The 22939-nt window shown below is 46.9% G+C and overlaps 1 protein-coding gene across 1 annotated transcript in view; it reads right to left on the reverse strand.

Annotated features, from left to right (window-relative positions):
• Positions 1 to 492: 492 nt before the first annotated feature.
• LOC144159348 (uncharacterized) overlaps positions 493 to 22939 on the reverse strand; it is a 39890-nt gene continuing 17443 nt past the window's right edge. The window contains exon 3 of the mRNA XM_077690769.1: positions 493 to 545. Coding sequence (XP_077546895.1) covers positions 493 to 545 — 53 coding nt within the window. The remainder of the gene's footprint in view (positions 546 to 22939) is intronic.

A 22939-nucleotide genomic window follows, 5' to 3' on the forward strand; every position in this document is an offset into this window, starting at 1 on the left:
ACCCTACAATCAATCAATCAAACCCCATTAAGCCTGCCTACAATACCTCGTGGGACCCCCGGCGGCGCCCAAAAAATATTACCTACCTACCCACAATTACCATCGTATGTACTCCTGCAGATGCCTCCTTCCCTGTGAACGAGGCAGGACATGCTGCAGTCTGCGAGTTGCATAACAGGACGTTCCCTACAGGGCCCGGCGGCTCGGCTTACGACGGGCAGTTTCGACTGACATTCTATCTCGATACCGTCACACTCACCAAACAAGCCACCCACCTCACGGAACCCTCTTTATCGGAGAATTCACAGTTTGATGCTAACTACGAGCCGGTCCATACTCTGCCTCCACTATCGTACCCCGCACTTTCCCCGCACGATTTACCTCTCACTGGCTAAACTGTCAAACCCACGCCACGCGGCGCCACTGCCAAACTCCTCTTTCTATGCCCCCTATACGCTGGTCATCCCCCCCCCCCCCCCCCCACACGCCTCCTCAGTAGTAGGAACACGCGTTGACCAGCTCGTACTTGCTAGTCAACGGACCTTCTGCACAGCGGACCACCCAAACAGCGGCAGAACGCGGCCTTCAAAACTGAACCGACCGGCCATTTCTCATTTTTTGCTATTATTGCGGCAGAATAAATGTTTTTGTCTACCTAGCTATCTCATATGTCCTTGCTTACTATTACACCTTGGTATCTGAATACCGAGAGCTAAAATTATAATGACTGTTAGTATAACGTGGTATGCTTTCGATTGAACAAAACTTGCATTTCCTAATGGCCCTTTCACACCTGTTGATTTCAGTTATCCTTAAAACACGTGCTGCAGCCCAAAGATGTATGGCAGTAAAAACTAGTTCTCGAAAGAGCTAAATGTCGCCAGGAGAATGCTAGTAATTTTAATATTACAAGCAGCTTCAGCATGAAATTAGGTAACGTGAGCATGATAGACAGTTGGGCGAGTTGGTTTTCATTCACTACGAAAAAACCTGGGAAAAAAAGACAGCGAAGCAGAACATATGATACACAGGACAGCGCGTCGCCCAGTGTATTTTCTATTCTGCGTCGCCGCCATGTTTTAGGCTTTTTTTATAATAGGTTACGAGGTTGTAGCGCTAGCTGCCTGGGAACGTAAATTGACCAATTTATTTACTCCGAGCTCCGCACATTTTAGAAATGGGCCGGCATGCGCACAAGCAGAACTTTCTTCACAGCAGTTGTTCTTAGTTCTCGAAGCAGGAGTGTATAGCCATAAAAACTATTCACAACAGTGACATTTTAATTAAAATGCTTGAGTACTACTAAAGTTGGTCTACGCTATGGAGGTCTCCGTAGTAAGTAATTTCTGCCAGGTTAGATGCTCTTTTTGAAACTGCAAATATGGTATTACAAGTGTATTGGTGGAGAAGTAAATCATTTCATTAGTGCCAGCGCAGCCAGTGGGGGGGGGGGGGGGGGGGGGATTGTCGGGTGATATTACGTTTAGACCAGAAGACTACACGTGATAAAATTAAACTACGCAGCTGTACTGCCAAATTATCACGTTCTACTGTTAAAATCAGGTGGACGGTGCTTACATTCTCACTCGGTATTAAGACGCAGGGAACACACTACTACAAAGTGGAGTATGGTTTTAACTAGGACAGACTTAGTGGCATTACACTATAGCGAATCGAAAATATATTTGTTGCAAACTTTTCACATTGGAAACATTATTGTGAAAATGATATTCGTTTTGTGACCCCACTTTTGTCCTACCGTCTTAATTCTTAACACTCATAATTGTTGAAGTGAGAGGTCCTGGTGCTTTTTAAGTTCATACACAGACAAGGTTCACGGGCTAATGTTGTTAATGAGTTTGTTATGGGGTAAATGATGTTAATGAGTTTCTTACCGTTAACCACCGGCCTATTGACGAGAGAAAAAAAAACATCCAGTATGTCTATCGCTGTGCCCCCGGCTGTTGTCGTGTGGTGGCCACGAGGTAGCAAAAGGCTAGAGAGTACTGAAGCGGCCTTTGTGTACGCCACCGGTAGGTGGTTATCACAGCTAAGTGGGTTTCAGTGCTCCGGACGCATCAGTAGATCAACGAGATATTTTTCTTTGCCTATTTTAGTATGTAGAAAAAAAAAGCCTGCGGATTTTCGTTATAATGTTACTTGCTGTCACGCATTGCCAGAGTCACAAAGTAGCGACAGCAAGAAGAAAAAAATTAGGGGCAGAGAAAGGCCACTTACATGCGGGCTCGTTCCGCTCTTTTATTTCGTTAGTGCTCCTGTGCATTTTTGTTGCTTGTTAAACTTTGTTGTTCCGCTCCTGAATGGTTTTTGCATTCACGAGGGAAAGTTGTACAGGGGAACTGGGTGAATGCTGAAGCAGAATTCTCAAGGCCTGCGTTGAGGTTAGGCCACCAGCAAAAGTTTAAATAGCCGCTCTATAATCCGGTTATGATCAATTGGTTTCACCTCTGGGATAGAGCTAACGCAATGGCTGCTACTCCGCTTTGGCTGCTTGGGGAGTATTAATTTTGCATCAGAGGAGTGGAGGGGTAACGGGTTATTAATTGCAACGAATGCGAAAGCCCTATGTTGTCTATATTTTCCTGCATCAACGTATATGTGATGTTTTACAGGCTCCTAACGGTCCCCAGCCTTACGGACGGGAGAATGATAAGAATGGACACCGGAAGATGAAAAAAATTACACCATCTTCCCGAGGGGAACCAAGGGGTGATGTGGAGCGAGTACTGCTGCTCGCTCAGGTACTGCTGCTCGACGTTGTCGTTTCGAAGCGGCTTCTCGTTGTCGTAGTTCAGGTTCGCTGCTCGACGTTCACGAACCGCCGCTGCTTCACGTTGTCGTAGTTCAGGTACTGCTGCTCGACGTTGTCGTTTCGAAGCGGCTTCTCGTTGTCGTAGTTCAGGTTCCGCCGCTCGCTTCAAACGTTTACGTTCAGCGTCGCGTGCCCTTCGCTTCGCAGCTTTGTCTTGATTGGAAGTAACGTTGTTGTGTGCGTTTGTGCTGATGCTAGTATGAGGTTGCATCAGCCCACTCGCAGACGGGGCTGTTGCTTCCATCACACTGCATCTGAAATCAACGGAGTCAACTGACGCCAACCGAAGCAAGCGCTGCACTGACGATTCACACTTGAAGGAGAGGAGACTAGAGGGGGAGAGATGCGGAAGCGCCGAGCATGCGCGGTGTGAGTAGAAGCGAACGCACGCGAAGCGCACGCAGCTGGTAGAGAGAGAGAGAGAGAGAGCGGAGAGAGTAACGCGCAGCTGTTGGAGAGAGGGAAGGAGGAGAGTTGCGCATGCGCAGTGTGAGTGCGGATGCCGACGACGCCGACGCCGACGCGGGACAGGCCACCGCTATAAGATGCTCCGCATCTAAAACTGAAAATCAGCAGGCTTCCTGAGGTCGGGTAAACGAGCAAGCACGTGGAGATGGGAGGCGAAGGAAAAAAATATACAGAGCCGCTACCTAATAGGGAAACGGAAGTCAAGTTGGAAGTCAAGTTGGCAAGACGTGAACAGATTCACATGCTGGACGAGCTGTTCACGAGGGTGCAGGTTGGATGGAGCTTGGCTGGAACTTCGTTGGTGCGCCGGCGGAACATTCTGGAACGTTGTCGGGTGGTGCGGCGCGGGTCCGTGCTGTCGTTTTCCTGGCCGGTGGCTTCTAGGCCATCGCAGGGGAACCACGGTCGCGCACCCGGTAGTGGACCAGCGCCGTCTGGTCGGCAGGCTGCCCTGTTGCTTTTTCACGACCACCGCAGGCAAAGGCCGGAACAGCCCGTCTGTTTCCCGGCCGGAATCCCTATCTCTTCTTCCTTTTTTCAGTGGTGCATAGACCAAAATGGTGATTGGGCGTCTGCTTTGATGAAATTGTGTTCAAAAACGGAAAGTTGCCGGTACTTCATCACAGTATATCATATCAGTCTGATTCGGAGACGTCTGTGCAAAGCTCGTTCCCTTTGTTCTGTACGGCGCGCGTTGTGAGTAGGGTGTATGTTCACAGGTATTGATCTGATGATCGCGTGTCTGCATTCCCGCACACGTCGACCTGGCGGGAAATGATGCTGCTCACAACACAGATCAGAGGCTGACGATCGGAGCCGGTGCCAGGACCGTTTCCTGCCACGAGGCCACATCTCCCAAGGAAATACTCTTCCCGAACAACAAAAATACTACCGATTTCTGCCGGGTGCGCCGTAGATATTCCCGCCTACAACGTTGCTTTTTTCGCAGCCTGGATAAGCACTCCCTGTTCATATTGAAGCCGATTTCAAAGTTTGAAACCTTCCCCTCTTCGTTTGTTGCTGCGCCGCTCGTGGGGCAGACCAAACCATGGATTACTTCCTCTGGCAACGCCACCACAACCCGTTAACCCCATATCAAGATGGTGAGCACTGGACGAGGGCGTTGGGCAGCCCGGATTCGGTGGTGCGAGAAGCCATCGTCACTCTGGGCCCTTGCCGATAACGAAACATACAATGTATACTCCCACGCAGGCGGTCGGATACGCACCTTCAATTATGCAAGGGGTTCACCCTAGGCTTCTCGTGGAATACCTTTCGTAAGAAGGGCAATCATTACCCATTTTGTTTTTGTACATTTATTTGAATTGGGGGCTATATTTCCCAAGCAATTTCTGCAGCATTTCTCTTACAACTGTTAAAAGATCAGGCAAAGGAAGGGAGCGAAAACTACTTCTTTCTTTATTTCTGAAGCTCTTTTCATAATTCTGAAGCTCTTCCGAGGAGCTGGAGAAAATACAGCGCCCCCCACCCCCCTGCTCGCTCAGTGTTAGCGTCGGTTTGTGTGTCGTACGGGGCCCTGGCACCCGCCTTCCTCAGGGTGGTCCTCACCTACCCGCCAGACTACGGAACCGCGGGAATACATGCATTTGCGCAGCAATGCCCCGTCGTTTCAAAGTGACAGGCATCGTTTCAGATAATTCAGCCTCAGTTCCAACTTGGGCGACAGCATCATTCCTTAGATTCGTTTTAATCCAGCTTCCACGCTTGTTAATTCGCTCCGTGAAGAGTTACGAATGGATGGCGATCCTTTATTTAAATCAATTGGATTTTAGCTACCCGAGCCGTTCCGGCGGAAACACGGTGCCTAAGATTTTTTCTCCTTGTTTGTGATGGCTGTTTGCGGTAGCACCATCTTTTAAAGTGGAATATTTCGGCTGGTGAATAAAGTGGAATATTTCGGCTGACCGTTGGGCGCGGATCGTGCAAGTTAAGCATGAAGGATGTCGTTCCTTGCTTCGAGTGTGAGTACAGCCCAGTCTTGACCCTGCAATACCTTGGGCCAGGGTCTCGCAGTATGGTGCCGTGGGTGTCCAGTCCATGGGCGACTTTCTGGGAGTGTCTGAGGCAGAAGAAATTCAAGCAGTTTCGACTGCGCCGTGATTCGACATACGACCGCGCGCAGTCATGCCGCTGTGAAGGGTGCTCTTGGAAGGGAACAAATGCGTACCGTAGAAAATTTGGTGTATCCAGACGACTCGGCTTGTGACTCGGCTGGTGACTCGGCTGCTTCCAGTGACTCCCCGAGTCTCTGTGCGCGCGAGAAGCGGCAGTTCGTCGGTGATTGGCAGTCAGTGATGTCCCGTGCGGAGAATTTTAGATGCGACTGCATCTCATTCACTCGCCTTGTCCCTGCATCCGGCGTCGGCGTTGTTGTCGGCGTCCGCCCCTCCCCCATTCTCCTCGCCGTGTGAGCTGCGCTCTCCGCCGCTCACCCCCTCTCGTCTCCGATAGCGAACACTCTCTCGCGAGGGGCATTGGAATGGATTCGAATGGATTGGCTTGGCTTGGCTTGGGTTGGATTATATTGGATTGAATTGGATTTGGATTTGGATTGGATTGGATTAAAGTGGATTGTGTTGGATTGTGTTGCGTCATAGCCGCGGCAGACGCACTGGCGCCGGCGCGTCCCCTCACCGTTATGCGCGCTATAAAACGCGGTGCCTGCGCCGCTCCGCTCCATCGTTCCAGCGCCGTTCCTCCGCTGTCCAACGCTGCAACATGAACCCCCTATGCGTCGCATCTACACAGGAGTTCCCGCGAGGGGAGGCGGGAGCTTTTTTTCCCTTCTTCGGGGAAACTTTTTTCCCCTTTTTCCCTTCTTCAATTGAAATTTTGGCCCAAAGATAAAAAGGGAATATTTAATAAATGCAGGGAATTTTAGGAGTCTTGTAGTAAAAAGGAAAAAATAATATCAGTAAATTAGACCTCGCGTCATGTATTACTTTGTTTTCTTTTAAAAAGTTCTTTTACACTTCTTCGGATTTATGTTCAAATATGCGCAGTTGCGCTCGTGCAAGTCACAAGCATATCAAACCGCTTTCAATCCAGTTCATGAAACAGGAGTGAGAATAGAGGAAAGAATACTCCATCAGAAAAATCTAGTAAAGCGTGAAGCGGTGGCGGCTGAACGACTGAAGCCTGTTAGCATGTATTCCTGCGAAATATACAACAATATATTTCGGGTGCACCTTGGTCTTCGTGCTTTCAACCAGAGGATGGCGTTAGGAGTCCCGGCGATGAGCCAAATTACCTGAATTACCCAACAATGTCTCGTTCCTTTTCGTACGGGCCGTTTTAACTTGAAGCTTTCGCATGCAGCAGTAACCATGCTGTTTGGTACAAAACGTTGAAGGCATAGTCAAATGCTGCTAAGCGGCAGATGTAGTGGAATTAAGTTCACGCTGGAACTCCAATTCTCTGAATGGCATCTCCGTCCGGAGACATAGGTGGACAAAGTGGACGTGGGTTGCGCTGGCTAACGCCAAAACCGAACAGGAGTCCGCGTAAAGAACTATCTACTACAAAAGGAGAATGCAGGAAAATTGCAGGGAATTCTTGAGAAACTTGTGGGGAAACATGCTCCAAAAGAGAGAATTTCTGAACCTATAAATGGGACTTTTTCTTCCCAGTACGGAACATCACTGTTGGCAGTACCGGCAATTAGGAGGCCTAGTGTCGGCGTTGCATTGGCAATGTCACCGGCGCCGACTAGAAGGAAAGCAGCCGAGGTCCCCTGATTGCTGGCACATTTTCTTGCTTTAACGGGTAGACAGAGGTGGCAACAGGTGCTTGCTGGGTGTTATGTGAAGCTGCTTGAAGATAGGCGCTCGTGCAGTGAATTTCAGGTAGCGTCCCGTTGTTGTGCTCGGCTGCCGATTCAGATCACATAGGTTATTCATCCGCTGTAGTAGTGTCTGCGAACTCACCGTTGATTTTTGAAAGCTCGATGTAGGTGGCCAAGATTCGACCGTGAATCCGGTGAATGTTACAATGTGCACAATTCCCGCTTTGTGCCTGAAGCGGGCTCGTGTGATGTGATCTCCGAATAGAAATGTTGTTCTTGAGGCGCTCCAACGAGTTGATGGTCGCAGCGCTTCTTCTCAAACCCTCGACGTATCCCAACCATGCTTTACGACGATTCCTCCCCATTTCAAGCGCGAAGGGGTGGTGTGGACGAGAGAGGAGACCATGTGATTGCTGCTAATAAATACTGAAACCTCGTTATAAAGTGACGGGATATGTCGAAATAATAGATATAACCGAGTAAATGAAATTCCCCTTGATATCTCTATAGAGAACCATGCATTCGAAACCTAGTTGTAACGAAGTCAAACCGACCTGTCAATGAATATAACGAATTAATATTAGTCTCTCCCCCTTACCCCCACCCCCCAAAAAAAATCCCGACCCCGGTGCATGAAGGATTCCGCAGAGTTCGACACTCGTTCGGTGCGGCTGTTTAAAAATTTCTGAGTCAACCTCACGGCCAACTGACGATGCCATTGTCGCTGATGTCACCGGACAAACCGACACAAGTGATGACGAAGACGCCGTGGTCTCCCATGCAAACACGTTCGACGTGCCAACGTCGTCGGAGGCACTCGATACGGTTGGTCTTCTAAGTCGTTTCTTCGGTGCCCATGGCGACGGTGAAAACGGCATCAGCGAGGTGGCCACCGCTGCAAAGGGACTCTTTCGCTTGCGATGTCCGAAACAAATGAGCATCGCAGACGTTTTTCCAACTATGTCTAGCGGACAATAATACAGGAGGTGTGCGCATTGAGCGAGCACAATATTTGTCTTCTATTAGATTTCCGTCGCATGAGTGGTCGCGTAGCGGTTTCCATCTCTGCATACTTATCGTTGTGCACCCAACTGAGCATACATTGCGGTAAGCCGTTAAAATTGATATAACGAAATAATGGATATAACGAAATAATTAAGGGTCCCCTTCAACTTCGTTATAATGAGGTTTCAGTGTAGTTGTTTCCATGCGGTATTTCGCAACTAATGCTTAGAGGTCGGGCAAAGAGAAGAGTGAGACAGAAGGCCACTAATCATCCTGGTTTCTATTGTTGTTCCCCTAGGTCTGGCGCACACGGAATCAGGGAATCGGCCAAATATAAGTGGCTGGAGGAAGGGACAAGAAGTATCGATGAGTGAACAATACTTCTCTTTCCTTCATTCCTCCACCTCGTCTTCGCCAACAATAATTACAAAATTTGCTGCGGAGCCGTTACACCGGGCTGGGGCAATATGATGGCATTAACCTCCACACTCGTTTACGCTCGCAAAGATGATAGTCTTTCTTCGGCTACTGAAACGCAAAACTTTTTGTCTGTCTGTCTGTCTGTCTGTCTGTCTGTCTGTCTGTCTGTCTGTCTGTCTGTCTGTCTGTCTGTCTGTCTGTCTGTCTGTCTGTCTGTCTGCGTGTCCATTCGTCCATCCGTCCATCCGTCCGTCTGTCCGTCCCTCGATTTAGGCTCCCGGCTGAAGCTGAAAGAATTCCTCAGCGAGACGTTTTTATGGAACAAATGTTTGCAATCAAATAAACAATCAATATTTGTCAACGTTGCTCAGCAATATTAGGCTTATTTGAGGTAATATCAATACATAAGTGGTGTTCGCGATCTTTTAATTAAAAGTATATGTGCGCTCGATTTTTGCTAAAACAAACATAAAAATTCGTTTAAACCAATGTTTTAACCATTAAATGCGAAGAAGGCTTTCCGAGCATCGCGCTCGTTCCGCGCGTGCAAAGTCGGCACAGTTGAGCTCCCCAAAAACTCACTCAAACATCCAATGGGTGGACCGAGACAGGAGGGGAACAGCGTGAAAGGTGGCCGCGTGGGACAGGTGAGGCAGATACCTGTCAGGAGCGGCAGAAGGCTATTGTCTTTCGACGACATTTTCAGCGATCCGAGCAGATGCCCGGCCATTTTTATTTCATTTGCGGTGCACAGCATTACCCTCCATGCCATTTACCTTGCTTACTACAACTGCTTATTTTTCCAGTACTTAGTGCGGACACCGAAAACACGTTGTCAGCCGTCCGCACAATCAATAGAACTAGGCTTGCTGGGGTCAAGGATGAACATTTTGTAAAATGTACTGGTTTGTATATATTGTGAGATCCTGTGACTACGCTCCCAGTACTGTGGATTATGTTACCGGCGCTTCTTCATAACGGGGCTAGGCATCATCATCCCCTGTACATAACCATCATCGCCGCTTGGGTGGTCCCTTCGCCCGAGAGCTGGCATAAACGGTCACGCCAAACGTCGCCTCTCAACTTGTCAAGAATAATTTATGAAAGACGTGCATTTCATCCGTTTGGTTGAATAAACGAATATTAAAACGTTTTGTGACCTAACTGCGACTTTATACATTACGAGCGTGCATTTAAAATATTAGAGTCGAATAAATAACACCGCCACAGCTCCGAAGATTGTAGTCCGTACTTGGGTAATTCGTTTTTCATAACAAAGCGGAGTTCCCGAGAAGCTCCGACTTACGAGAAAGCAATAAACTTTAAATTCGCCGCATTGAATTCGCCCCAAAATAATCTGCAGGAGCACAGAGTTTCATCCATAGTAAACTATTGACAGCTGCCACTGTAAACGCACCAGCCCGGCAGGCCGGCCTAGGACCCCCGAGAAACTCCTCAGTTGGTGCAACTCGGCCGAGAGTCCGCGCCGGGCCAAAGCTTTCCGGTAAACCCGACTCCTGCAGTGCTCAGCGCAATACAAGAGTGCGCAGCCTTTTCTATATCCCCCCAAAAAGGATAAGGACCCATGTAAACGGCCAGAAGAAAATTTAATATCGGGTCTATTTCAGGCAGCCCCAACAGGCCGCCTAAACACGGGGCTCGTTCTGCGACAAAGGCAGCTAGGTGCCTATTAGCCCTAGAAAGCAGATACCGTGACTTACACCCATTTCCGCCTTTCTCAAACCGTTTTATGAGTGAACATGACTGCTCAAACTGCAAAATATTTATAGTGCGTGAGGCGACTCATTAACGTCACGAAAAATTGCTTCCCTACCTTGTAATTGTCAAGTTTTGTTATGAACTGAGCTCACAAATGAAAATGAAAAGTTTCACAGTTTAAAACTACAAAGCTCATTGCTGTATTAAACATGCCTGTCCCTTTTTATTCTGGCGTACGTTTTGGGCAGAATATGAGTACCGGGCTCAAAAGGTTCAGTACAGGAAGAAACTGTAGCCTCGCGAAATACGTTTTGCTTATTTTTGTCATTCCATTTTAGGTCATATCACACATTTGAAGGCCAGATACGAAGTACGAAGTTGCCCACCAGTGTTTCGAATTTCTCGATGCATATTTGCAATCCACGGCAAGCGTTTAGTTTTATTGCTTCTCGCAGCTTCTTAGCGATGGTACTAGAGCTCAGTGTTATAAATCTAGGTCTAGCAAAAACTCCAAATTTTTAAGGTGAAATATTTGATGTGTGGGTCGCCTGCTTGCTCTTTCTAGAACGGATGTTTTAGCAAAACGTTCAGCAAATTTTCGGCGGCAACTTCGGCAGAATTCGTCTTCCTAAGCATTTCTGCAATTATAATGCGTTTTTATAAGAACAGCAAGAACGATACCCTTGACAGCGCCACGTTTTGCTACTTGGTGCCTTCATTTGCGCGCATGGCATGGAATGAGGATTTGTTAGCTAACTACATGAAAACTCGTACGTCCGGACAATAAGCGATATAATACTCCGAATAAGGACCTTAAATAACGGGTCTACGATCCCCATAACAACTTTGGGTGATTGGGGCAATAGTCCAAACGCCGTAATATCTTCTGGGGAAATAAGCCATTCTACGAAGTGTTTTTTCAAATTGAAACCTCAAAAGAGTGGGATTTGGGAAACTAAATTTATGCCTGCAGTTTTTGCTGTTTTTCTGACCAGCAAGAGTAGGGAATAACATGGACAAACTACCGTGATAGCTAGCCTGGCTGTTCCAGGAAGCTTGTGCTTTCAGTGTTTTAATCCCCAACTGTTTTGACACAAGCTACATGTTCTACTCATATACGGTCTCTTTCCGCGCGAATGAACGCTGAAATAAGAAGTCTAATGCGAATAGCTCTATCTATTCGTAAAATACCTGTCACAGCTCTTTTATAAAGCTTTGTTCACCTGCAACCACTGTTGTGTATCACTTAGATGTACTGTTGAATGCTCTGTCCCCACAAAGCACTTGGCGTGTTATTGGGTGCTTTGGTGGTTCTTGACCACACAAAGCATCACCTATTCACAAGGGTATATCCGACCCCTCCACGGTGGAGCCATTATCTTTAGTCTCTTCTGCGGTGTGGGACAAAGCCTTTGTGGGCCGGTGTTCACTAACTTCGAATGGGGGTACCAGCCAGCTACAGGTCAAAAGCGCCTCAAAATTTATGAACCTAATGAACAAATTTTGCTATTTATTTTCATAAATATCGAGTCGCGAATTACTCATTTTGATAATTAAATTTGGTGCGTTCCTCAAAGTTTGTAAACTTGCCGGGATGACGCCCTGAAATCGCATTTATGCTTCGTGCTCTGAGGTTCACATTTTTGTTTGAGAATCACTTCTTTACTCAACATATTGTAGTAAAAATGTGATAATCTACGTATATTATTTCCAGATAATTTTTTGACCTGTGTAGCATTCTCGTAAATTTTGTTAACCTTGCCTCCCGTTCTTCCTCGCAGTATATATTTTACTTAAGAGGTTATTTTGCACTTACTGATCAAAATTCGTGTCTTTATCCAATAAATGCATGTGAATTTGTCCGCACTTTCGGGGAATTGTCTCACGAATGACAGAACAATCAAAGATTCAAGAGTAAAATGTACCTGTTAGTGTCATGTCTTTTACTTCTGAGTTTTCCAGACCTTGACTCGAGTTATAAGTATGTGCGTTGCGAATTGCTTTGCGCCGGTTTCACCCCAAACAAAAAAAAATCACATCCTTGTATGCGCAATTCCTGAAAATGCAAGCTAAGCTGGAAGAATCCCATAATTCGAGTCAAGTGAAATTTCGCACCGCACTGTTTTTTTTTTTTTTTTTGCTCTCTAAGATTCTGGGATTGATATATGAAGTGTTTGAAGGAAATTATTAGTTTTCTTAAGACACTCCACATGCTCTTGCGCGGCTAATACGCTCCTGTTCAGCTGTGATAAATTCTACCCATTACAAGCATAACCACTGCAACAATTGCTTGTTTTCATGAAGAGTCCCAAAAATTGCGGCTGCGGCTAGCGTACTTATTTGCAAAAAGTATAGGAAATGAGCATACAAGCACCTCAATAATATCAAGAATTCACGCTAAGCATGCAATACTGAACAGCAAACAGCCTGCTGATAAAGCGAATAATAACTCGATCTTAAGAAAAACAATCTTCTTTCTAGTTCGCATTCAATGCGCTTTTTCTTCTTTTTCAAGCGGTAAATCGCACGCTTCTTTTGAAGCGCCTACCAAGTTGTCTGCAGAGTTGGAGTCATTAAGAAGGGTGTTTACCACGCGGAAAAGCAAATAAGGGGGTGCGCACTTTAACTTCCTTTTCGCGCCTCTGCGCGGTGCTTTGCGGCACTTAGCTGAGTTAGGACAGAAGTCCCAGCAAAAAATGCTTCGCCGAGCGACTCTTTTGCATGAATATCGCCTTCGTTCCGCTTAAAGTGTCCTCAGAGAATAGAGACTTCATTACTATTCTATCGCATTTCCCCCGGTCGTAATCAGTTAAAAGTGCTGGATTCAGGGATGCGTAGTCTTCTTAATTTCGTTTTGGTTTTTCAGTTGTTTGCGCTGGGCTTCATATACGCAGTTTACTTTGCATAAATTCGGATGTTCCGGCTTCCAGACACCGCCTTGGTGGGGTGGCTGTAGGAGTTAAAAGGTTTCTGTTGACAATCTACTATAACGTTTCTAGATACTTTAAGGGAGGCATGAACTGTTGCTTGCAATAGGCATGCAATATTGCATGCCTAGACTGTTACAATAGGAACTGATAGTTGATCCGCCAAGTGACCTTGCTGTGAGAATGTGGCAGATTGAATGAAGTGGTCAAATAAACGTTCCGAGTGAGACAGCGAGAAAAGCAAACAAGCAGGGACGCAGGTCGAGGCTCCCAGCACATAAAGCCCATGTTGATTGATTGATTGCAGGGTTTAACGCGCCGACGCAACGCTGGCGATGAGGCGCGCCGTAGTGGAGGGCTCCGGATTAATTTTGACCACCTGGGGATCTTTAACGTGCGCCGAAATCTCGAACACACGGGCGTTTTTGCTTTTCGCCTCCATCAGAAAAGCGACCGCCGCGGCCGGGAATCGAACCCGCGACCTCGTGCTCAGCAGCATAACGCCTTAGCCACTGAGCCACCGCGGCGGGTATAAAGCCCATGTTGAATTCCTTCTTTGTTAATCCTCAGGGTGGTCAGGAGCCATGGGGTGCCATCGGCATACACGCCTGGGACAAAGTTTGCACTTCAGGTCTATCTGGATAGATATTAACCTTACACCTTTGAGCCTGTCCTTTGAAGCGGTACCTGTCATGTGTGAGCGCGCAAGCACGGACCTGATGAAGTAACCGCACGTTTTCGCCATTGCTGTTTACAGTTTGGCAAAACCTATACGTCATAAAGACTTTTGCTTCCCCTTTCTGCGTGGCATAAAAGGGGTTAAACCTTCATAGAAAACCGCTCAGTTACATCTTGTCAGCTCAGAATCTTGGCCGAGGAACATCAACATTGCATATTATGGCATTTCAAATGAGACCCGTGAGATAGTAATTTGTCTCTCTGGCCTTATCAAGTATAGGCCTACTGCGCTGCCCGGGGGCGCTGCTCAAGCGGCTTCCGGGCAGTACTTCCGGGTAGTACAAAGCTTCGCGGGTCCCATAGGATCCCGTGTTGACAGAAGTTGATGCTCCAGATTGTTTTACGACATGGTCATCAGCCCATCCCCGACGAGTCTGATCTCTTCAGGCGATCAACTTGGCATTAGGGGAAAAAGCTTTGCAGCGCTAAATACGTCTACAGCACCGACGAAAGTGACGGGACGGTGACGGCGCTCTGCCACTCGCAGGTTCACTGATCGATGGTCGTATGAAGTGAAATTTGAAGGCAAACTTCTAGTTTAAACTAATACTCTAGGTGAAGGACTTTTCAGCAACAGCTGATCAGAAAAGAAGGGTGACGCAATCGGCGATGATCGCGCTTTAAAAAGCCAGCGAGTCCGGCGGACGGCACGCTCGTCTGCTCGGTGCGCCGCTCTTTTGCGTACCTGCGCACTATGCGTTCACTTTCATTAAACAGTGCTCGTTCGCGTCGCCGTTACGAATACATGGTGCAGCGTTAGGTTGCCGTTTTAAGAGCTCTTTATAAGCGACCCCAAACCATCCACCGCCGGCGGCGGCGTCCGCAGTGCTCCTCTATATTTAAGAAAGAAACAGCATCCGGCGCCAGGTTTCGAACCGAGGACTTTGCGGGCCGCAGCCCGACGCTCTACCGAATAAGCTACGGACGCGACGCTGATATCGGTGTCAGAACGCGCCTTATATCTTTAACGCACTCAAACTACGTCGTCAGCGGCGTGCGTTGGCGACTCAGCGGCGTTATAGCGGCTTGATAACTGCGTGGTGTACACGTGATACTACAAACCCGATGGAAGAGATGGAAGAGAAGGCGGCGAGGTGGTGGGCTGCGGGGGCCGAGCGCAAGCGCCGCAAGCGGGCCGACAACCGTGCATTCGCACTTTCACATTCTCCCCCTCGGGGAAATGCGGGGGAATTTTTGTTGCATGTCTCAGTGACAAAATTCAGCGATCGTCAGAAGCCTGAAATCTGTTTTGCGATTCCGAAATTAGTGGCCGTAAAACGTCGGGTGAACCGAGAGGCCGCTCGCTTTCCTTGTTTGCGCTCACTTTACTTAATTACGCTATTGCATCATATATTCCCAGTTCGCACTTAATAGGCTAGAATGAGGGTCAGCAACGTTTTGAAGTGTAGGGCCGAGTTGCATTGCATCCGACACGGCGGAGGGCTGGACGGCAAATCGGGTGGGATGGGGAGGGGGGCTTTGAATGGAAAGCGAAAAAATTCAGCGAATCGCCAATAATATTTGATAATAATCTGGCGAAGTGTGAAGATGGGGGACAATTCCACTGGAAGCGACCAATTTTCTGTTCTTGTCTCGCTCTCTAACTCCATTTGAGGACAAAACTGGCGTGTCGGCATTTAGATTGTTAGCGACGAAGATAACCAACCGAGTCAGTGATCATCGAATGTAAATATACGGGGCCGCGCCGTGTATTCGGCTGTTTTATGTTATGTAATGCAAATATAGAAGTACACATTTCTGCAGGCAGCGGGCGTGCGATTTGGTGATTGTTTTGCGTCCTTTAATAGCGATTAATTTGTTTATTTCACGCAATGCCTCACCCACTCGCTAGTATGCATGTACCCTGCCGTTCGTAAATCGTGCGGCGTAAAACGTCACGAAAGGATCATTTAGTTTGCGAAAATACCAAACAAAATTTCCACTCGTTTTCGAGGTGGTGCCAGGCCAGCAGTGCCAGCTGAGTCGGCTGCGCAATTCTTGGGTTCGCTTGCATGCCTCCGCCGAAGCAACCTTTTGCAGTTACCTAGCGTTCCGTGTTTATGCTACTCGTGAACTTTCCTTTGTCGACCGCACGCAAGAAGAAAAGCCGGTAATCGTCGTCAGGAAGTTAGACCACCCGAGGAGGAGGAAACAACTTTTATTGTCAGACAGAGCGCGTTAAGCGCCCGATGAGGTGGCTCCCTCTTCACGGGTTCCATATGCTTCCAGGGCCGCCTGGCCCCTGTGGATCAGTCGGAGCTGGTCTTCCAGGGCGGGGCTGGATACCACCCGCCTGGCGATACTGTTCCACGCTGCGACGACCGCGACAGCTCGCTCAAAAGAAAGCCGATAAATCGGCTTGTTTGAGCAGATATCATTTTGTTTAGCCTCTACAAATACTTTAAGGGCTATTTCATACAGTATGCAGTCATTTAAACGCACCATAAAGCGCTTAAACTAAGTACAACCAATTTTTACTCTGCCTTGTAATTGAAAACGCATGGAGGGCGGCTGGGGTCGTCTGCTTTTGTACTACCCAGAGGCGTCGGCCACTACGGGCGTTGCATGTCGCCAAAACTCCAGCGCAGGAGGCCTATAGAAGGCGGTTGAGCTCCAATAGAACACCGATAAGGCATCGAGGTCGTTAGTATATGGTTCGGATGTAAGGAGCATTAAAATTAAAATAAAATGCCTGCCGACCACATGGAAAACCAGATGATTAGAAACTCTTGAACTGTTTCCTACGACGCAGTCCATAGAAAGAAAGATATGGCGCTGTCCGGGGATGAACTCGAGAGAAAGTGGAAACAGGAAAGTTTCCTTCACACTGAAGCATGTTGTCCCGTATGTTGACGTCCTGCATATTATAATACTTAGTATAGCCAGCGTCCTGTGTTTATTTCTGTATGCCTCTTTACTCCACCTCACTAGGATTGAATACACAGGGCTAAACGCTCCACGCCCCCCTGTAGCAAGTATTTGAGCTATGGCCCATACTGGGCAGGGGTGTGTAGTGACGCTGAAGCTGGACTAAAAAACGTACTTGATAAATTTCGCTTGCCTGTACCTTTAAGGTCATTTCCTTGCTGTTGAGTATCTACTAAAAATGTTTTGGGAACCGAAGAAGCCAAAAACTTTTGGGAAAATGCGTAGAATTAACAAAAAATTGCATAGTACACACTCAGTTCTAAATTCAATACTGTTGCAGGTGTTCCAAGTAAATACATTACATAAATTCTCTTTCATAAAACTACTCCTATTTGGTTCAAATAGTTTAATCAAAAAACTGTTTTTCTGGCACAAAAAAAATATTTCTTGAAATTTTTCTTTACCGTATTTTATCCACATTGCACAGTACTGTAGCTTGTGTGCACTGTGGGCCTGCGTTCGGAGCCCTTGAGATTTCATGGCAGGCGCGAACTGTTACTGCAGCCTTTACTGTTGATAAGTAGGAAAATGAGATTCTCAACTCGTGTCCTACTAGCCCAGTAAGTGGTTCTTAACGCGTCTGCATATTCATTTAAGAAGCGAAAGACGAGCTGTCGCTAAGAATGTTCCAACTGGACAGTGACGGGTGCATTTTTGTTCTATAACAAGCGCCATGTTAGAACACCGTTGGACACTCACAGAATGTGCGTGGTCAACAGGTTCTCAGTGGCGTTGATATTTTTAGTGGCAACAAAAAAATGTTTATACAACATGTTTTACATATTTTTCTATTACATTGAAACAGTGGAAAGTCAAGCCCTCTATAAGAAAACACCCCGCAATGGCCTTGTGGCAGATCAAGTAGCCTGAACGTAGCCGAATGAATCGGGCTCACCAAAGTCTAAAGAATTTGTTTTTGTTATTCCATACACGTCCCCACCTTATGATTTATGTAACCAATGTTGCCAGATTTATTTTTTTTTCAGATCTAGTTTCTCAAAACTTCAGCCATGAAGCATACGTTAAATTGTTTCTTTGATTTCAAAGAAACCTGCGCACAATATCGTTGCTAAAGGGGACTGTCTAGGTCACAGTTTGTTACTATGCACTAGGCAGCAATATCTATTCAGAATTTTGAGGAATTTTCAGTAAAAGCACGAGATGTGATCCAATGCACGAGAACTGGTGAATGGGGGTAAGTTGTGACGCTTACATGAGCAGCATACGTTCCGCAGCTCTTCGGTAACATTTAGTACCTAGGTGGTAACTGACACAGCTCTAGTGATATGCTGTTGTTCAACGAGACTAATACAGACCATGCAAAAGTCCGAGCTGTACTTATATTGGGCCAACATCCAGCCCTTAATTTATGAACCGGCATGTGTACACGCAGTTACCAAAGAGAACACAATTACCGTCCGGCAGATATTCTGAGTGTTCTCAAGCCGGATCCTGACAAATAAGAGAAAAAGGCTCATTTTGGTCGTAGCATTTGAGTACATATTGATATCGAGCCTAACCTATAAGTCTCTGAAGTACACAGAATGATTGCTCCATAAAATAAGAATCCCGAGCAACGATTTCATTTACATATCAGATGAATGCGTTTGTGTTTATGGTAACAACCACAATAAAACGTGGACCCAATGCAAAACACAGTCGTGCCCGTGGAGTAAAATATTTACGGGCGGTAAAAATTTTCTTCTCAAACAAAAAAGGGTTGCAGTATTTCAGAAGCTAGCCCGCAAAATCACGGCCCAAATTATAGGAAAAGGCCTTTTGGGTAAAGTAATTAAGAGCAATAATGATATTTGGCCCTAACTTGCCCACTACCCCCTCGCCAACAGCATTTCTGCTTCTAATACATTAACAGGGTTACCAGCGCACGCAGACGGGGACACGGATGAAAGGAACGACAGGACAGGTCAGCGCCTGGTCCTGTTGTTCCTCCCATCCGTGTCCCCGTCTGCGTGCGCTGGTAACCCTGTCAATATGCATCACCAACTAGCCCACCAAGCCATCCTCGTGAATATAATGCCTTACTTAAAATGCTACCATGGTTCTAACGCTTGCGCGCATAGCTCGAAAAAACAGCACACATCGCACTCACGCTCACTAAAAAGATATTTTCATAAAACCCGAACTCGCACTCGTACACTTTATTGAGCCTTGCCACTCCTCGTCAATATTCCGAACACTCGCCACTCGCGTTACGCCCTCACACTATTACGCAATCCACTAACCGCTCGGATTTGCCGTACGCCCTCAGTGGCCCTCCCACTCCGGACTACACACCATATGGTAGCTTATTTGTCCTTGCTCCATAATTAGTATGCAGTGAGATAAAAACGAGTCCTGAATAACGTTTGTACGACAAGATATTTTGCGAATTTTCCAGCTATGGTCAAACCATCGTGATATAAAATGCGGTGTAAACAAAAAGGTGCCATGATTAATGCCGTTTTTCTCAAAATAGATACAATAAAGGAAATTAAGTTTTATATGCGGCCTACGTTCGCTCAGGGGTGCCCAGTTAAGCTGTTTTTCGAGTGAGGTAATATTGGAGCGGAAATGGTAAGCCCCGAGACAAAGCGGCCGGTACGGTTTTGAACACGTTATAATCTTTCGCATGATCACGCAAGTTGTGGGTCCCAAGCGGCACAACGCACGAAAACTCCTCTCTTTGTTACAGCGCTCTCATGCAATGTCGCTGGGACTCCTGTGGTTCTGAAGAGGACGAGCAGACTTACTGTTCATGGTTAATCTTACACCGATTTCACATTTTATATTACGCTTAGCTAATGGTACAAATGGTAGCTCCGAGAGAACGAAATCTGATGACACTGCTGTCATTATTCGACGTCCCGAGGGAAGGTGCATTGCTTTTCCTCATTCTTAAGTTCCCTGTATGGAGCGAGCGAGCGCTTGTTGTCAACTTTACAAATATTTTATAGGTGCACCCCCTACCCTCACTTCAACTTCGCAGGTTTAACATTCTCACCCGTTCATTCCCCCGGCCCTTGTGTTGGGTAGCCAACCAGGCACAAAACCCGGGTCACCTCTTTGTCGTTATTTTACGTTTTCCAACATCCTAACCTCTAGCAGACCGGCTTTCAGCTCTGTTGGGTACTCGTTTGTTCCCTACTTCCGTCCTATTTTACGCTCCTCTCCCTAGCAAACACGTAAATCGGTTTAATGCATCCCAAACTATCTCCCAGTTGAAATTACGAGCCGCAGATAAATGACTTGACCAAAAAAAATGTCTTTATGGTTTACTGACGTCTGGATGTCAGCAATATGAAACGTGGTGCCGACGCATATTGTGACGGAAAAAAAAAGATTACGGCCCAGATTATCACAAACGAAAAAAAACATACAAACAAGCTGCTTTGTTCAATACCGATAAGCACAAAATAACAACATGCAGCTGGCTTGTCTCACTTCCATATTAAGATGCTGCTGAGCTCTTTCCGCGGCGGCACGCTCCTCGTTCGCTTTTCTCCGCGCGGTTCGAGCGCTTGCGTGGGACCGGCGAGCGAAGCGCCGGGAAACGAGGCGCGCTCGGAACAACAGGCCAGTCCATGCAGCGTGCAAAATCATTATCGTGTCGATGTCTTTCCCCGTGGACGGATCTTGTAATGACGCTCGCCCACTGAAGGCTCCTTCGTGGCGCTCACACTTAAGCCCCGTCTCCTCTGCCCTCCTGCTCGTTTGTCCCAGGAAGTTCCGAATGTCAATCACGGTCGATCGCCCCGTTGCCTCGGAGTCTGCCCAGCACCGCGGGCCTCGACCACCTCGCCTCAGTGCTCTCGGGACGCCGGGGTGTCTTCGGGATTGCAGGGCTCGGGGATTAGCCGCGCTGGCGGCCCCGGCGCGCATGTCCCGTAGCACCGGCTGTCCCCGGACGCTGGCCAGGGAGAAAGCCGACGCTTTTCCTCCAGCGTCTAGCAGCCTGGGAACGGTGGCAGCTGGATGAGTGAAATAAAGGAGAAATAGTCATGAAATACTAACTATTTCCACTGCGCAGGTGACTTTTCCCTTTTAAGAGTGTACGTTAGGAAACAATTTTGTAGGGGCAGTTTTTTTTCTCTATGGCAGGTTATTGTTTTGGCACACTGTATTCGGAGCGACAAATCAACCCTGCGACCTTTTTTTCACGTGATTGAGCCATACGCTGACCATCCTTTAATAAACCAAGGCTCTGCGCCGCTTTTAGCGCTCTTTGTTTCTTCTTTCCGTTTCTTTTTTGTTTACTCTTTTACAGCTTAGTTTATGGTAGGACAGGCAATGGAGCGTAGTTTTAGGGCCTTCTTATGATATCTTCCTCTTTGGTTTTCTTTATTGACTTGGGTACTTGGGTTTCAGCGGACTCTGTGTTATACGGCTCATTACTGGTGGCTAGTGTACTGGTCGAACGCACAAAGTTAGGGGCAAGGTGGCAGAACTGGACTGCATAAGTTCAACTTCACGCTTACCAACTACTGGGTGTTCCTGCACCTGTTGTTCCCGTTAAGTTTCAGGGAAAAAAAGATTTCCGAGTCAGAATGATGCAACTTCTTCGATACACGAGTTTTAAATGCTTAAACACATCTATGTGAACTCAAAGGAGAAACCCGCTTGTCCAAAGGGGTGTGTCAGGCTTTCGCCGCTTAGGAAAATCCCTATTAAAATATACCCTAGGGTCTTCATGCTCTGATATAATACTTCTTATATTGTGCGCGAAAAATCCCTTCGCTGCAGATATCTGCGTATAGTAGTGAAGCCTACTTTAAAGAAATTTGGTGTATATCGTATCACCGGGACACATAGGGTGTTATTGAGGAATTTATCGAAACGCCATTGCGATACCACACTTTGATACCGCCCCCCCTCCCCCCTTCCCCCCGAAAAAAAAAATCTCCCCAGCTAAGTATTTGTGAATAGAAGAAGAATCCACTTTGCCTCTGTATAGAGGAGGAGGAGGAGGAGGAATGACTGTAATGATGAGAAGTCAGCCTGTCAGCGAGCTTGGCTTGCTACTCCACATGAACATGAGAGGTGCAAAAGTGAAAGGAAGCGAAGACACAGCGCACCATAGGAGTACATGGGGTCGTGTAAAGGTATTCATAAAGAGGACCTTGCGCCTGCTTGCTTTGATAACAGACTGCTTATGTGGAGAAAAAATGTCTTCAAGGAATGCATGTGTGTACAGTAGTGAAGGCGAGTTTAAAGAAAACCGCTGTACAGCAAATTGGCATCAGCATATATCCGACAATCCCCCATTGCGAGTTTCGGCAACTTTTTTCTGTCTACGTTTAGCGACGTAAGCCTCTGGCTCTTCGGAAGCCCTTAACATACGTGGCCGCCCGATCTGACATTCACCCTGTGATATAACTCAGAACTCGGTTCCAAACGATCTACTATTGCAGGCCTTCCATCGATCAAGTGTGCCGGTGGCCGTGGCAGCGATATCTGGGTGGCTGACAAGGAAAAAACCGCAGATCATCGTTAGTACAGCAGGTGCTAGATGGCCTTACAATTTTCCGTGCACTACGAAAGGCATTAAGTTACGATGAAGTATTGAGAGTCGTAATAAATGCGCACAGTAAAAACATAGAAGGAATAGGGTGAGGCAAACACGGCGACTAAGCGGGAAAACGCCTACTCCAGTGCTACCAGGATTTTAGTTTTAGCAGTATAACTTAGCGCGCAAATGCTTACATAAAATATTTATGTTGTTTGAATGTTTGTCGAAACCAGCTGCTAAAAGTAACCAGATCAAGTGGTGCCAACACATTATTGATAAAAAGCTATCGATGATAGATTCAATACTAACGATTTTAGAACAGAATTCAAATCTCTATACATGTAAAAACGGCTAGCGATTGCATAGTTTTCATAGAAACTCGATGGTTGAATGCTCACCTTTAATTGTCCTAGGTAAATATGAGTAGTACTATCCAATCTCGATTGTAGCAAAGCTGTTTACAGAGTGGTATTGGTAGCCCCCTTTTATAAAACAGGCGCCCCAACTATACTGGCTACAATAACATGAGAGAGAAATAATATTTTTGACGGGCGCAGAACTTCCAAGGTTCCCTATACATTCTGCTCTCG

This window comes from Haemaphysalis longicornis, unplaced genomic scaffold (genome assembly GCF_048455015.1).
Source record: "Haemaphysalis longicornis isolate Haplotype H1 unplaced genomic scaffold, Haemaphysalis longicornis Haplotype H1 scaffold_1, whole genome shotgun sequence".
NCBI classification, from domain to species: Eukaryota; Metazoa; Arthropoda; class Arachnida; order Ixodida; family Ixodidae; genus Haemaphysalis; species Haemaphysalis longicornis.